The 15,454-nt window shown below is 45.8% G+C and overlaps 1 protein-coding gene across 1 annotated transcript; it reads right to left on the reverse strand.

Annotated features, from left to right (window-relative positions):
* Positions 1-6,496: 6,496 nt before the first annotated feature.
* On the reverse strand, positions 6,497-8,775 carry LOC115391530 (lon protease homolog, mitochondrial-like). Its single transcript, XM_030095803.1, has 7 exons — positions 8,757-8,775; positions 8,469-8,560; positions 8,312-8,373; positions 7,692-7,825; positions 7,525-7,611; positions 6,996-7,050; positions 6,497-6,656 (listed from the first exon to the last, which is right to left on the reverse strand). The coding sequence occupies exons 1-7, from the start codon at positions 8,773-8,775 to the stop codon at positions 6,497-6,499; spliced, it is 609 nt and encodes a 202-aa protein (XP_029951663.1).
* Between the last annotated feature and the right edge of the window lie 6,679 nt (positions 8,776-15,454).

Genomic DNA, 15,454 nt, shown 5'->3' on the forward strand with positions numbered 1-15,454 from the left:
CGAGTTTTTCACTCAAGCTGCGTTACGCCCAAGGCCTGCACGGGGCGCTGTTTCGCATAAAACGTGCAAACTCCTTAAGGCACCTTTAAAGGGGACATATTATGCTTTTTTCACTTTGTGAAGAGTTTCTTATAGTAGTACTGTATATGTTGCCATAGCCTCATTATGATGTTCAAATGTGAAAACTGCCTGTTTCGTCCTGTGTCGCTGCACCACATTTTGTGAAAATGAAACTGAAACTGAAACTGCTGAGTTTGGTTTATTTATCCTGAAATAAGTGGATGTGACGCCTCCCCCTGACTGTGTCCCCACCATGTGTGTGTGTGTGTGTGTGTGTGTGTGAGTGTGTGTGTGTGTGTGTGTGTGTGTGTGTGTGAGAATGGGCGTGGCCAGACGTGTTCAAGTGCATACCTGAAAGCAGGTTCAGAAACAGCCTGTTCTGAGGAGGGCTCCTCAGAGCCACTTTTAGACCGCTGAAACTCTGAACGAAGGATGAATTTGGGAGAACAAACTTAAAGGGGCACAGCGCAGTTTTAAATATAACATTATCAATTATTCACACCCACACACGTTTTCACCTTTGCCTGATGGGCAGCAAGAGCTATTTTTGCAAGATCGCAGTCGCTCCTATTTCCCTGTGCAGGGCACTGAAGGCACAGCAATATGAGTGATTCGGGTACGAATCGCTCTGAGCATGACGTAATGCGCGCTCCCGCTGGCCTGGTAATCCTTAAGTTTCGATTTGTCCGCCATTACTCCGCCAGACGCTTAGCAGCAACAACTGAGCAGTACTGAGGATGGAGCTTCCAGAAAGTAAGAAAAGACCGGCTCCTCGCACTGCCACAACTCCAGCACAGACCCCACCAGGCAAAAGATACTTACATTTTACTCGAGCACTGCTAAAAGAGCGAGGAAGGAGTTCCCCTCTTCTGTGTACGTACATGGGCACAAGCCACAGACACGAGCTTTTCACTAAGCTACAGTTACACCTAAGGCCTGCAGGGGTTGGCGTTTCGCATAAAACAAGCAAACTGCGCTGTGCTCATTTAAATACTATGTTTTTGTTCTTCTGAGAGCGATATGACGTGACTGAAAAACTGCATCATATGTCCCCTTTAAATAGTGTTTCAGGACAAACTGAACGGAGTGAAAATTCACCACAGAAAAAACAAGGATGAACATCCCAGGTCAGAAATGGAGAGAATCCTGCTGGTTGATGGATCGATGATGGTAAATAAAAAATAAAAAAACTGCAGGTGGAGGTCATGGAGCTGCTGCAGCCAGGTGAAGCAGGAGCTGCAAAACAGGAGCTGCAGCACTGCAGAACATCTCTGAAAGAAATCCTGACAGTCTGGAGGAAAAAAGAGAAAAAAGTGAACACAGAAATTTAATTTAAATAAAACTCAATCACATGAAGTTAATTAAAACTACATTAAGAGAACAATTAAAATATTTTGGGAGGATGAAAACCAAAGTCACCTTGTGAGCCCGATGTGAATGAATGAACTGAGGGAATGAATGAGTTCTCCGCTTATTATTGAAAGTGGAGATTATTGTAAACACAGGAATGAAGGGAAAACCTCACAAGGTCACGTTTGACTAAGCGAGATTTTGGAGGAGTGAGGAGCCACATTTCTGATGAAGAATCTTGTAGTGTGTGTTCTGCTCCAGAGCGACACCACACACTAGAAGATCAGGAGAGGAAGATCTGGTGCGATCTGTCCTCTGTTGTCTTCTAGTGTGTGGGGAAGATTGAAAAAAATCCTGTACTGGCCTTTAAGAAGAGGACAGTCCAAGGTCTGGACCAGTCATTGTGACGCCTTTACCTCAGAGATCATTGGTAACCAAGCCTAGAAAGCTCTCATTGGTGCAGCCACAACAGGATGGGGATCTTCCTCCAGAGACACACACAGAAAGAGCTGTCTCAGAGAAACGAAATCCCTCTTCTCTCCAAATTGCTTCCAAAAGTATTGAAAATTCCGTTCTGAAGTAACTTTTTGCTGAAAAACCAGTGAGACTTGACCCTTGTTCTTTGTGATCAGACTAAAACTGCAGTCATGAGATGGTGATCAGTGAAACCAGCTGGATTACTGCTGTGTGTGAGTCTGGAGCTGAGGTTCTGGGAGATGGAGAAGTGGTCTAAGCTGGCTGTACTGAACCTACTGCTGCCAGCGCTCACCCATGTGTACTGTCTGGACTGTGGATGCTTCACCCTCTGTGTGTCTAACAGATCCAGACCTGTGATGATGATATTCAGGCTCTGAGGTGACTGAGGGTGGGGCTCCTCTCCTATCTTGTCCAGAGTGAAATCCAGGCTACAGTTGAAATCTCCACCAATAATCAGCTGATCCTGATGAAAATCACATAACAGTGTGAAGAAATCTGATCTTTCTGAGCCCTGATTCTCGGTCGTAAACATTAACAAAACCAAAACAAAAAAAAAACAAACTCTCTATTTCCACCCAGGCAAAAAGCAGTCGACTCTTTGCCACCTCTGTGGAGGAGAAAAGCTCTGCATTATCTTAAGGTCTGATCAGAACAGCTCCTCCTGCACTGAAGTTGGTTCGATGGCTGGGAGAGGAAGAGCCGTCCCACCAGTCTACCTCCTCTGGTAGTGTAGTGAGTGTCTCCTGCAGAAAGAGCACATCCAACTGCTTCTGAGAGACGACCTCAGAGATTAGTGGTCTTTTCTGTCGGTCACTCCCACCACTGATGTTCAAAGAGCCTATTTCAAGGTTCTGCATGGAGAGGTAGAAAAGGAGACACAGGTCCACGAAGATAAGTAGAGTCCAGCAGAAAGGGGAGAACACCCAGTGGAACAAGATCACTTAGCTTTCTTTGACACTCTGCCAGGTGAGACAGTCTTTGCCTTTCACAAAGCTGTGGAGAATTTACTGAGATGACACTGCTTTCACCCATCTAGAAGGTCAAGACCAACCAGCCTTTTCAGAGAGCTCACAGATCTGATGAACTTGTCAGTGTCACTGAAGTAGTCACTGGCTTTCACTGATTTTCCACGTGACATCAAGGAACTTATTGATCTCTTCAAATGAGTAAAGATGATCTGCACTGAGCCTGAGTGTTTCAGAATCCATGTCTCCTCAAGACCCTAAACTCCTGCTGGAGGCAGCTCTCCATGGTGCTGAAGAACAACAGCCAGGATTTAAACCTGAGCCTCAAGGTCACCATGGAGGGATTTAACTACACACTGCTACTGAAGACAACATGAGAAGCTTCAGGTGTGGACAGGAGGGACAGGAGGAAGATACCTCCTGAAACATCAGTTGACTGTAACTGAGTTAATAAATTAATGAAACTGACTCATCACTAAATGGTTCATGCTGAAAGTGGTGAAGTAACGGTAACGGCTCCTGATAGAGTATTTACAACAGCAATCTTATTTTGTGTCCCCAGAAGTTGAGCTTTTCTGCTGTTATTCAGCCAAATGAGCTCTCAGCATGTGAACCTCCACTGAGAACATTTTCTCTTGCTGAGTGTTTCTACGGAGCCGCGACATCAACGCTTCTTCACATCCCATCATCCGATTGGACCGTTCCAGTGTGACGTCATCAAAATACTATATTTCCTCATGTGTCATAACATAAGTAGTCATCACATATTCATCGTACCGATTTCTTGTGATCTAACAGGAAAAATTCTTCTTCTTGTTATTCTGATGTGAACTACACAAGATTAAAATAAGGTGCTGAAGATCATTTAGAGTGATACGAGTGTGAGGCCTAAGGCCAGTGGGTCACAGATGAAAACAAATCATTAATATATGGATGTTTTTCAGCTCTGAACACAGGTGAAAAATCTTTTTATGTAATGAGTGAACTGTGAAGAATTAATGGTCAGTACTGAGTGTTTTTATTGATACAGTCAATGCTACTTTAGCATCTGAAGCTACTTTAGCATAAGATAGCTACATTAGCATCTGAAGCTACTTTAGCATACGAAAGCTACATTAGCATCTGAAGCTAGTTTAGCATAAGATAGCTACTTTAGCATCTGGAGCCACTTTAGCATAAGGTAGCTACATTGGCATCTGAAGCTACTTTAGCATAATATAGCTACGTTAGCATAAGATAGCTACATTAGCATCTAAAGCTACTTTAGCATCTGAAGCTACTTTAGCATCTGAAGCTACATTAGTATAAGATAGCTATTTTAGCATCTGAAGCTACTTTAACAGGTACATTAGCATCTGAAGCTAGTTTAGCATAAAATAGCTGCTTTAGCATCTGGAGCTACTTTAGCATAAGATAGCTACACCAGCATCTGAAGTTACTTTAGCATCTGAAGCTACTTTAGTATCTGAAGTTACATTAGTATAAGATAGCTATTTTAGCATCTGAAGCTACTTTAACAGGTACATTAGCATCTGAAGCTAGTTTAGCATAAAATAGCTGCTTTAGCATCTGGAGCTGCTTTAGCATAAGATAGTTCTGGAGCTACTTTAGCATAAGATAGCTACATGCTATCAGCTAGCAGCTAATAGCTACCAACTCCTCAGTGGAAACACAGACGCTAGCAGTTAGCGGCTAATGGCTAGCAGCTAATAGCAGTTAGCAGCTAAAGATTACAAAAACTCCTGTATGTAAACAGAGATGATAGTGGTTAGCTGCTAACGATGATGAACTCCTGGATGGAAACAGAGATGCTAGCAGTTAGCCGCTAACAATTACGAACTCCTGTGTGGAAACAGAGGTGCTAGCAGTTAGTGGCTGATGATTACGAACTCCTGTATTAAAACAGACATGCTAGCGGTTAGCGGCTAACAGTTACAAAGTCCTGTATGGAACTAGAGACGCTAGCGGTTAGTGGATAACGATTATGAACTCCTGTATGGAAACAGAGATGCTAGCGGTTAGCGGCTAACAATTACGAAGTCCTGCGTGGAAACAGAGATGCTCGCGGTTAGCAGCTAATGATTACGAACTCCTGTATGGAAACAGAGATACTAGCGGTTAGCAGCTAACAGCTACAAAATCCTGTGTGGAAACAGATGCTAGCAGCTAGCGGCATAGGCGGATCTAGGAGGTCGCTACTTGGGCTCAAGGCCTGGATGCTTTGTCAGGAGCCCCGGATCGCTGACCCGAGCTGGTCTGAGTATAATGTGCAATACTGTAATTCACCAGAGAGTGGCAGCATGCGCTGGAGAGCAGCCAGCAGTCTGCCGCCTGTCCAGAAGAAGAAGCGTTCACGTCTATGCGTGCCAGTCGCTGCTCCTTGATTCTACTGCTGACCAGAGTTGACTCACGTAATGGATGTCTGAAGCTTTTTCAAAAAGCAGACGTCAACACCAGCAGCAGCAGAAGCAGCTACACGGACTGATGTTCCCGGTTTGTGAAACTCTGATTTTGCTGGATGGCTATCAGTATTATCAGCTAATACCAACAACAACACAACCGCACTGAAAATGAAAGACAGCAAGATCAATGTTGCATTCCAGGATAAGGAAAAAAACCCTTTATTAAATATGAATGAAAAGTATTACTGGCAAAATGATTAAAGTCTTCATTGTGCAGAAAAGTGCTCCCTGTCAGTGCTTCGCCATTATATAGGATGTTTTTGGATTATTACACTGTATATTACTACTGCAGATGTTTAAGCTTGTCCTAATTTTAGCTAATATGTACACTTTTGAGTGGTTCAATCAACAGTTAATAATGATGTATTTTCAGCTAATCCAAGGGAGTTCAAAACAGTTCATTTATTTAAAGAAGAGGGAGAATTTTCTAATGTGATCGAGAGACATTTCAAACATTTAAACTCAATATATCAGTATGTTTCATAGGTTTTATTTCTAAATATTTTTATTTATTTTAGTTCGTGTGTGAGTGAAGAGGAAAAGACAGGAGATGACCCACATTTAACATTCAAAAAAAGGCATGACAAGACATGAGAACAGCTCTGAAATATTGTATTTAAAGAGTAACAGAGACAGAAGAGAGGAAGGAGTGAAAGAGAAAGTGAGGGGGAAAATGAACAGGAAATCATAAAAAATGTGCAGAGAAAGCAAGAGAGAAGAGACAAGAGGATGGATGACAGGACTTGATGACAGGATTGAAAAACAGAGCAGTAAAGGACAGCAGAGGTGCCAGCCAGGATCACAGGTAGCCTGCAGTAAGGAAATAAGGTATTTTATTTCTTTAGTTTATGATCAGTCTGAATAACTTTTGTATTTTATATTTTTTTCTTTCTGTTGACATGAGGCATAAAACAATGTTCTTCAAGGCTTCTGGTGGTAAGACATTTGCGTCATTAAAGGGTCTGATTTTTAAGTGTTCTCCGTGCCTTTCTCAGCTTTGAATTGGTGGTAAGTTGATGTAAAAAAAAAAAAAAAAAAAAAAAGATAGTATAGTGTGCGTGGCACAAAAAATGGCGGAAAAAATAAATCGGCATCTGCACCCTCAGGGCTAAGCCCCTGATCTCCTAGAATCCTAGATCCGCCCCTGGCTAGCCGGTAGGACCTCCTGAGTGGAAACCAATGCTAGCGGCTAGCGGCTAGCCGACCCACCAGGATGCTCTTCTTGACATCCTCCATGCCGTGGTGGTCCTCGTCCAGGATGGCGGTGGCTCGGTCCAGGCTCAGGTTCTCCTCGCTGTTCGTTCCCTGGCTGGTCAGCCAATCCAGGTAGTTCCGGGTCACGCTGCGGCACGGGAGAATGTTAGCACGCTAACGCGCGGGACTGCATTAGCAGGTTTAGCTTAAACAGCAGTGTTGCCTGCATTAGCATTGCCAGCTACTTAAGCTATATTAATAACTTTACCTACAATGGCAGCTACAGGAGCTTTAGCTATGTTAGCATGTTTACATACATTAGCATCTTTAGCTAGCAATTTTAGCCAAATTAGCATCTTTGCCAAAGTTAGCATCTTTAGTAATAATAGCAGCTTTAACTATATTAGCATATTTAGCTATAAGAGCAGTTTGGGCGGGGTCAGTCCGATGTGGGAGGAGTCAGACAAGGAGGGGGTAGGAGCTTAGCTTCTTGATGATCTTCAGCTGCTCCTGCAGGAGGTACTTCCTGTGCGTCTGATCTTCTCCACCTGCACCACACGGCTGATTAGCGTTAGCATATAGCTTACTGTTACCATTATGTTAGCATGATCTTAGCTTACTGTTAGCAAGGTGTCAGCCTCTGCTGTTAGCATAGCGTTAGCCTTCTAGCTCACCTCACCACCCAGTCTCTGCTGTTAGCGCAGCGTTAGTCTGCTAACCCAGCCTCTCCTGTTAGCACAGCATTAGCCTGCTACAATAAGCCTCTCCTGTTAGCATAGTGTTAGCCTGCTAACCTAGCCTCTCCTGTTAGCACAGTGTTAGCCTGGTAGCCCAGCCTCTCCTGTTAGCATAGCGTTAGCCTGTTAGCCCAGCCTTTCCTGTTAGCATAGCGTTAGCCTGCTAGCCCAGCCTTTCCTGTTAGCACAGTGTTACCCTGCTAGCCCAGACTGTCCTGTTAGCACAGTGTCAGCCTGCTAGCCCAGCCTCTGCTGTTAGTATAGCGTTAGCCTGCTAGCTCACCTCACAGCCCAGGCTCTGCTGCAGCTTGCTGAGCTCGTGCTCCTTCTTCAGCAGAGACAGAGCTTTGTAGAGCCACCGGGGATCTGCGGACAGGAAGTACACACACAGGTCAGGCCCCGCCCCAAATTTTTACTCCTCTCCCACCCATACAAGCCCCGCCCACTCATGCTGGTCTCCTCCAGGACGTCCCGCAGCTCGCCGGACTCCGCCCCCATCAGGGCTGCGCCTTTGTCGCTGAGGTACAGCGGGTCGTCCACCACCCGCTGGCCCGCCTGCATCATCGGCAGCACTGACTCCCTGACACACACACACACACGCACAGTCTCGTATTTCTATCCTTGTGGGGACCTTCCATTGACTCCCATTCATGTCTAGCCCCTAACCCTGACCCTTACCCTAACCCTAACCCACACCACAACAAAGCCTAACCCTAAAGAAATGTTTTTGCACTTTTACTTTTTTCAGTAACAACAACATGGTCAAGAAAACACTGTTTCTCCTACTTAGGACCGGAAAAAGGTCCCCACAAGGCACGTCGTTCTACGTTTTGCTATCCTTGTGGGGACATTTGGCCCCGACAAGGATAGAAATACGAGAACGCACACACACACACACACACACACACACACACACGCACACGCACGCGCACGCGCACGCGCACGCGCACACGCACACGCACACGCACACGCACACACACACACACACACACACACACACACACACACACACAGGTAAGCCCCGCCCCTTCAGCCCAGGGTCGGGTGGCAGAGGGGGCGGAGTCACCTGTACAGCGGGTTCAGAGCGATGATGTCACAGATGGTCTTCACTATCTCCTCTGTCCGAGCCTGGGGTTTGGGGGAGGGGTCGAGATGGGGTTAGCTCCGCCCACTTGTCCATTCGAGCCCGCCCATCCACTCCTCTGGGCCCCGCCCCCCCTCACGTTGACCTCCTCGGTGACGGTGAACGGCTCATGGTGCATGTTGTTCACTTCCACCATCAGGACATCCGAGGGCTGAGGCTCCGTCCCCAACTCTGAAATCTGACACCACTAGCTTAGCATCGTTAGCTCTGCTCAAACGGACACCGGTTTTAGCCGTTAGCATCGTTAGCTTCTCTCTACTCAAACAAACACCTGCTTTAGCCTTTAGCATCATTAGCTTCTCTCTACTCAAACAAACGCCTTCTTTAGCCGTTAGCATCTTTAGCTTCTCTCTACTCAAACACACACCTGCTTTGGCCGTTAGCATCGTTAGCTTCTCTCTTCTCAAACACACACCTGCTTTAACCGTTAGCATCGTTAGCTTCTCTCTGCTCAAACACACACCTGCTTTAGCCGTTTAACCTCCCTATGCCAGAGTACTGTGTCGGCCTGAATATAGTACGACTCTGATTATAAGATGACCCTTATTTTTCAAATATCATTTTGTGAAAATAGAAAATATGTTGAAGACAATAAGTTTACTCATAAAACAACTTTTTATTGCACAATTATTCTAAGAAAACTCACAACATAGACAACATTTCATGTGACTTAAGATCAAGAAATATTACTGCAGTATTAAACAAAAAACTATATTCCCTTTCTCAAAATCTGAGGCTATGACTCCATGAATAAGCAACAATTGAGTACCCTCAAAGGTTCAATAACTGCATTAATGATGTAAATAACTTTATAAATATCAAATTCAAGTTCTACTCAACTTCATGAATATTAACAACTCAGTCTAATATTTTTCCAGGCCAGTTCATATTCCCCCGCAATATGCTGCACTACACATTAAGAATAACACCTTTTTCACGCAATAGTTTCCTAAAGATTTCAAGAAAAAAGGTTAAATGCTGTATTAGCCCCTCAGTTTCTCTAATACAACATTTAAGTTGTTTTGAGCGGTTTATTTATTGTTGTTTGCTTTTAACTTAAATGTTTTGTTCTATTCAATTAAACTGATGCTTTTTGCAGGGCTTGACTCAGTTTGTAATGCAGTCAAACAAGTAACCATCTACAAATCTTTTCTGTTTAGGTTTTATTCCTCAGGAACAGGACAGAACAATTATAAATAGAACAATTAACAAAAGTGCAATAGTGACAGAACGAAACAAGTTTGAATTATTTCTTTTTTTTGGAGGTAAAACCAAATAATTCAAGCACACTTGATGTTCGGTTCTGGGTTTTCTTTGGTGTTGCTGTGACTCCAGCAGAGGAGGAGGCTTGGGAGGCTCCTGGTGCTCTGACTCCGGCAGAGGATGGATCTCGGTGTGTTTCCACCGGATGCGACGCGAATTTTTCGTGCGATGAGATTACATACATAGTCAATGTAAATCCGCGATTGTCGCTCAATCTTGAGCGGCGGGCGGCGAGGCGACGAGCGTTTCCAGCGAAAAATCCGTGCACCCGTCGACTTTCACTGCCACTTGGCCCCGCCCACCGCTCGCCGCCCAAAGTCCGCCGCTTCATCGCTCCACGCTTGTCGCTCGAGTTGAAATAATTGAACTTTTCAAGCAAATTCGGGCCAGGACAGCCTATCAGCATGGAGGTCTTCACGGACGTGCTGACGTAGGGCAGCAGGACTCCGACCACGCAAAACAGTTGGCAGGATGCCAAGGCGAGCGGCGAGCACGATCTCACTTGTTCACCGCTTCTGGTGGAAACACAGCATCAGCCTGAAGTAGCGTTGGAACCTGCCGGCCAGGCGCAGCTCCTGCAGAAGACGGTGGAACTCACCGAGCTCAGACTGCCTCCGGAGGGCAGCATGCAGCCAGAGGCGATGCCGGCGCCTCGCCGCAGCCGGAGCTGACTGCCAAGTAATACAGAGCAGTGACAGTGGCAGGCGGAGCATCTCAATCTCAATCTTTATTTGTGAAAACACTTCTCATATTCATAAAAACAACGCAAAGCGCTGAAGATTAAAAGCAGTCATAAAAATAAAAAAACAAAAACAAAAACAAAAACCGCACCATCGATCAGTATGCGAGCGCGTGCACACAGGAAGAAGAATCCCGCCCACTGCTGCTGTGCAGGAGACGGTGATGAGGAGGGCTGTGATGTTTCTGCAGGATGTTTTGTGTCGCATATTTGTACCAGCGTGACGCGTCGCGTAAATGAATTCACACACCAGCGATAAAACTCGTGCATCTAGCGCGGCGCGGTGTCATGTGTCGCGCGAATGCAGTCTGGTGGAAACACACCGTAATGGCCTGTCATACACTGGACCGCCATGGACGTTTCATTTGTGCATTAGCGCGGCACTAAAGCCCCGCTTCTCCGGCCAGCTGAGGAGGGGGTACTTTTTGATTTTTTTAATATTTTCTGGTTACATTGTCCCATCATACCAGTGGACCCGTTCGCACTGTTTTTCATCACTGGCGCGGAATGGCTGAGAGAAGTTCCAGATCCTTCTCTGGGGGGGGCAGCGGTGAAGCCGCCCTCCTCTGTTTCTGATTGGCTAATAGCAAGGCTCTGGCTGGCTTTGTTGGTTTACACCAGCGTCATTAATTCCATAGTCAAAACTCAATCACAACAAATACACATGCAACTTTTTTTTCCCTCCCACTTTTTCCAACTGACGGAAATCCGTCTACAGACAGAGAACTGTAATAACAAATTCATTTTTAACAAAAATGAATTAAAGCAAAAAAAAAATGGCATTATTAAGCTGTAGCAGTCTTGTTTTTATCGTGATTTAAAAAAAGAAAAAAAAATCAACTCGACGTTGTAAAACCAACATTACTTTAGCCAATCAATAATGAGGTAGCCTTGTTATCTATTGGTTTTCTAACGTGTCAATCACCCTCTCTACATCTTTAGCGTAACTCTCATGCTTCTACGCACTTTTCCAGGCTCTGTTGCCGCAATCAACAGTTTCAGTTTCAGTTCACTTTACCTTTTCACCTGTAGACTTGAGACAATTACCACAAACAATGCTTTGTTGTTACGCCTGTGTGCTGCAGTCACACACAGATCAGCTGTGAGCTCCAGCGTCTGCTCCAGTCATGCAGCTCCACACAGACCTCCCCGTCCTCCTCTGAGCGCCCCGTGGTAGTGTCGCGGAGAGTCACGCCGCGAGAGTTGTTGAGCGGGGGGGGGGGGGGGGGGGGGGGGGGGGGGTTGTTGCTGAATGGCCGCCGACTGTTGCCGAAAGTTGTCGAGCGGGGGGAGGCGGAATGGCCGCCAAGTGTCGCCGAAAGTTGTCGAACGGGGGGGGTGCACTGTGCCCCCTGAGCTGTGCGCCTCATGGCCTCGAGCGCCCCCTATGGCTCGGCGCCCTGGGCAAGTGCCCCGGATGCCCGGCCTAATTGCCGGCCCTGCATGCCAGGCCAACAATAAGCAGCTTATAATGGCTTGTGACTGTCTGCACTCCCCTGTCAAGATGAGACACAAGGTGTAGCCCCGCCCCCTCAGTGACATGTCAGGACCCCAGTGTTACTGTTTCAATCATGCCAATATGAGCGCGTGCAGCAGCAGAGGCAGCTGGGTGACAGTCACGACCCGACTCTTAAAAGGTAACACACTTTGAAACTCTATTGTAAATGCTGTAGAACAGCATTCGCCAGGACAGCTATAGGTTTCAGTCTGCTTTTCCACATCAGCTGTTGCTAGCAGAAACAACGGACGCTAGAGGCATTTGGTCTCCAGGTAACATTGTCACAGCTTGATACTGAACACCGGGTCTCCAGTGTTTTTTGTGCAGTTTTGGTGTCGTCTGTCTTTCCTACAATGACTAAGTACTAGGGCTGAACGATATATCGTTATCATATCGACATCAGGATATGAACATTCAGGGCATTAGTTTCTCAAAATCAACGGTGTCAAGATTTCCCCTGCTTGCCCTGCATGTAAGCTCGCCCATGCACAGGTAAGGCCAGCCAACCACAAACCTCATTTACTGGTTGACAGCTGATGGCAGAGGGCGGTTGCAGAATCTGGTGGTAGTGGCAGTGAGTTCTCATAAATAAAACTGCATTTTTTTTTTTTACATCCTTTTGTATTATGATGTTTTTATTTTTCTGAAAAATGCTTAACTTTCACTGAAATCATTGTAATATATCGTATCGATATCGAGATATCTGGCATGGATATCGAGATATGAAATTTTGCCCATATCGTTCAGCCCTACTAAGTACAAAACAGTTCATTCTTCTAGCGTGTCTAATGACTCGATCACGTGGTTACGTATTCTACCAGAAGAATAAAAAACAAAGATTTTATTTTGAAATCACTTATTTTGGAACACGTATCTACTTCCCTTCCGGCACCCGACTAGCTTCTGTTGAGACTCACGAGGAACTGCTCCAGTGTGCAGAAAAATGGATCTCTGAAGAAAGTTTCCGGACTGCCGGACGGGCTCCGTCGCGGCGCCAGAGCTGGACCACAGTCGCACCGTGGCTGGTGTGAGCCACACCACTGAATTTAATGACTACTGATTGGTTGCGGTGTCCGGACCGGAGCCAAACCGGAGCTCCGCGCATGTTACACCATCACACACACAGCGGAACCGACAAGCGGAATCATCAAGGAGACAAACAATTCCATGGAATCGAGTCACTGGGAACCGGTTCCACAAAAGAATCGGTTTGATATACAATGGGGGAAATAAGTATTGAATGCATTAACTGTTTTGTCATTACATTTATTTCCAAAGATGCAATTCATGTGACATTTCTTCCAGACACTGGTATTAACTCAAATAATCCACACATGAAAAGAAATCACAACATTCAAATCCATAAATAGTGATTATGTGGAATTAAGTGCAATAACACAGGAAAAAAGTATTGAACACACATGCTATTATATAACAGACATGTCACCGTACATCAGCGGTGTTGGCAGCTATGAAAGATGGCGGAGAGGCAGAGCGACACGTCTTCAACTTCAAGCATAAGAAGTTCACGGACATCATGCTCGACAGCCAGCGCCACAGCACGTGCCCGTGCTAAAGCAGAGGCCGCCAAAGTAAGAGCAGCTTATGCCAACCAAGGAGCTCGACTCAAGATAGAGAAAGCAGAGAAACAGCTAGCCGCAGCTAAATATGATGCAGAGTTGGAAGCACCCACCCTCAAGCGTGAAGCAGAGGCAGCCGTTGCAGAGGCTGAAGTCTTGGAAGCTATTGAAGTAAAAGGAGACTTTAAAGTGTTGGATGCCATCACAGAAGAAGAAAAAATAGAACGCACGAGTGAGTTTGTCAAGTCACAAACCGACTTCTACTCAGGTAAAGGTGGGTCACCTACACCTGTCACCCCTCTTCCACAAGTCTATGATGACGGCAGCCATCCAGAAGACCAGGCTCAGGTAACCCACAGTAAAAAGCCATCATGTCTTGACTCTATGAACAGGCCAAGACAGTTTGACCATCAAGCGGTGAGTAAACTATTCTCTATGAAAAGTGAATGCCAGCTCTCATGTGAAGAATATGACTACCAGAGACATCCAAGCAGGCCTCACCCAAATCTAAATGTTTCAGCCCAGCCTTTCACTCCCCACACCACTCCAACAGCTCGTGGTAATTCAGCTGCAACCGAACCTCTCATTCAGCTCCTCGCTCGCCGAGACTTGGTGAGCTCCAGCCTGTACCAGTTTGATGACAGACCTGAAAATTACCGTGCTTGGCACTCATCCTTCACCAGCGCCATTAGAGGGCTAAGCCTCACACCAACAGAAGAATTGGATTTACTGACAAAATGGCTCGGTAAAGAGTCCGGTGAACATGTGAGAAGGATGTGGTCTGTGCATGTGAATAATCCAGCAGCAGCACTCACAAAAGCATGGAGAAGACTCCATGAATGTTATGCAGCACCAGAAATAATAAAGATCCCTATTCAAGAGGCTGGATGAATTTCCACGGGTGTCAGCTAAAGAAAACAAAAGGCTACAGGAACTTGGTGACCTGCTCATGGAGCTTCAGTGTGCAAAGGAGGATGGTGATCTCTTGGGATTGTCATATTTAGACACTGCACGAAGCATAAATCCCATTGTTGAGAAACTGCCGTATGCACTTCAAGAAAAGTGGGTGTCCGCTGGCTCCAGTTGGAAAGAAGAAAATGGTGGTTCTTTCCCACCATTCGCATACTTCACCAGGTTTGTCTGTCACAAAGCCAGAAAGCGCATTGATCCAAGTTTCATTCTTCCCTGCAGCAGCAACACACCTGTAAAACAAGATAAACTTACCTTTAGAGGTCACAGCTCCAGAAATCCAGTCACAGTTCACAAGACAAACATCTCTTCAGAGAACTTGGATACAGAACCAGTAAAGAGCGATACTGACATAGCCAGAACATGTCCAATCCACAACAAGCCACACTCTCTTCAGAAGTGCAGGGCATTTAGGAATAAACCGTTGCCTGACAGGAAGAATTTTCTCAAAGAAAAGAGAATATGTTTCAGATGTGTATCTTCATCCTCTCATATGGCAAAGGACTGCAAAAAAAGCAGTAAAGTGTGCTGAGTGCAACAGCAGCTTGCATGAAACAGCCATGCATCCCGGACCAGTCCTGCAGCCATCCCGGCCTACTTCATCGCCAACAGATGACGGCGGGGAGGGAGAAGAAGACCGTGCTAACAAAGCCATTGTTAGCTCCAGCTGCACAGAAATATGCGGTCTGGGCCAAGCTGGCAGATCATGCTCCAAGATCTGTCTTGTAAAACTGCATCCAAAGGGTTTTCGGGACAAAGCCATCAAGGCTTATGTAATTATAGATGACCAAAGCAACCGCTCATTGGCAAGATCTGACTTCTTTGATTTGTTTGACATACAGGTTGAACCATCTTCATACTGCCTCAAGACATGTTCCGGCATGGTCGAGACATCCGGCAGGAAAGCTGAGGGATTTGTGATCGAGTCGCTGGACAGCAATGTCAGTATCCATCTGCCACCGCTTATCGAATGCAACGAGATCATCAACAACAGGTCAGAGATCCCCACACCAGAT

The sequence above is a fragment of the Salarias fasciatus genome, chromosome 7, assembly GCF_902148845.1.
Source record: "Salarias fasciatus chromosome 7, fSalaFa1.1, whole genome shotgun sequence".
NCBI classification, from domain to species: domain Eukaryota; kingdom Metazoa; phylum Chordata; class Actinopteri; order Blenniiformes; family Blenniidae; genus Salarias; species Salarias fasciatus.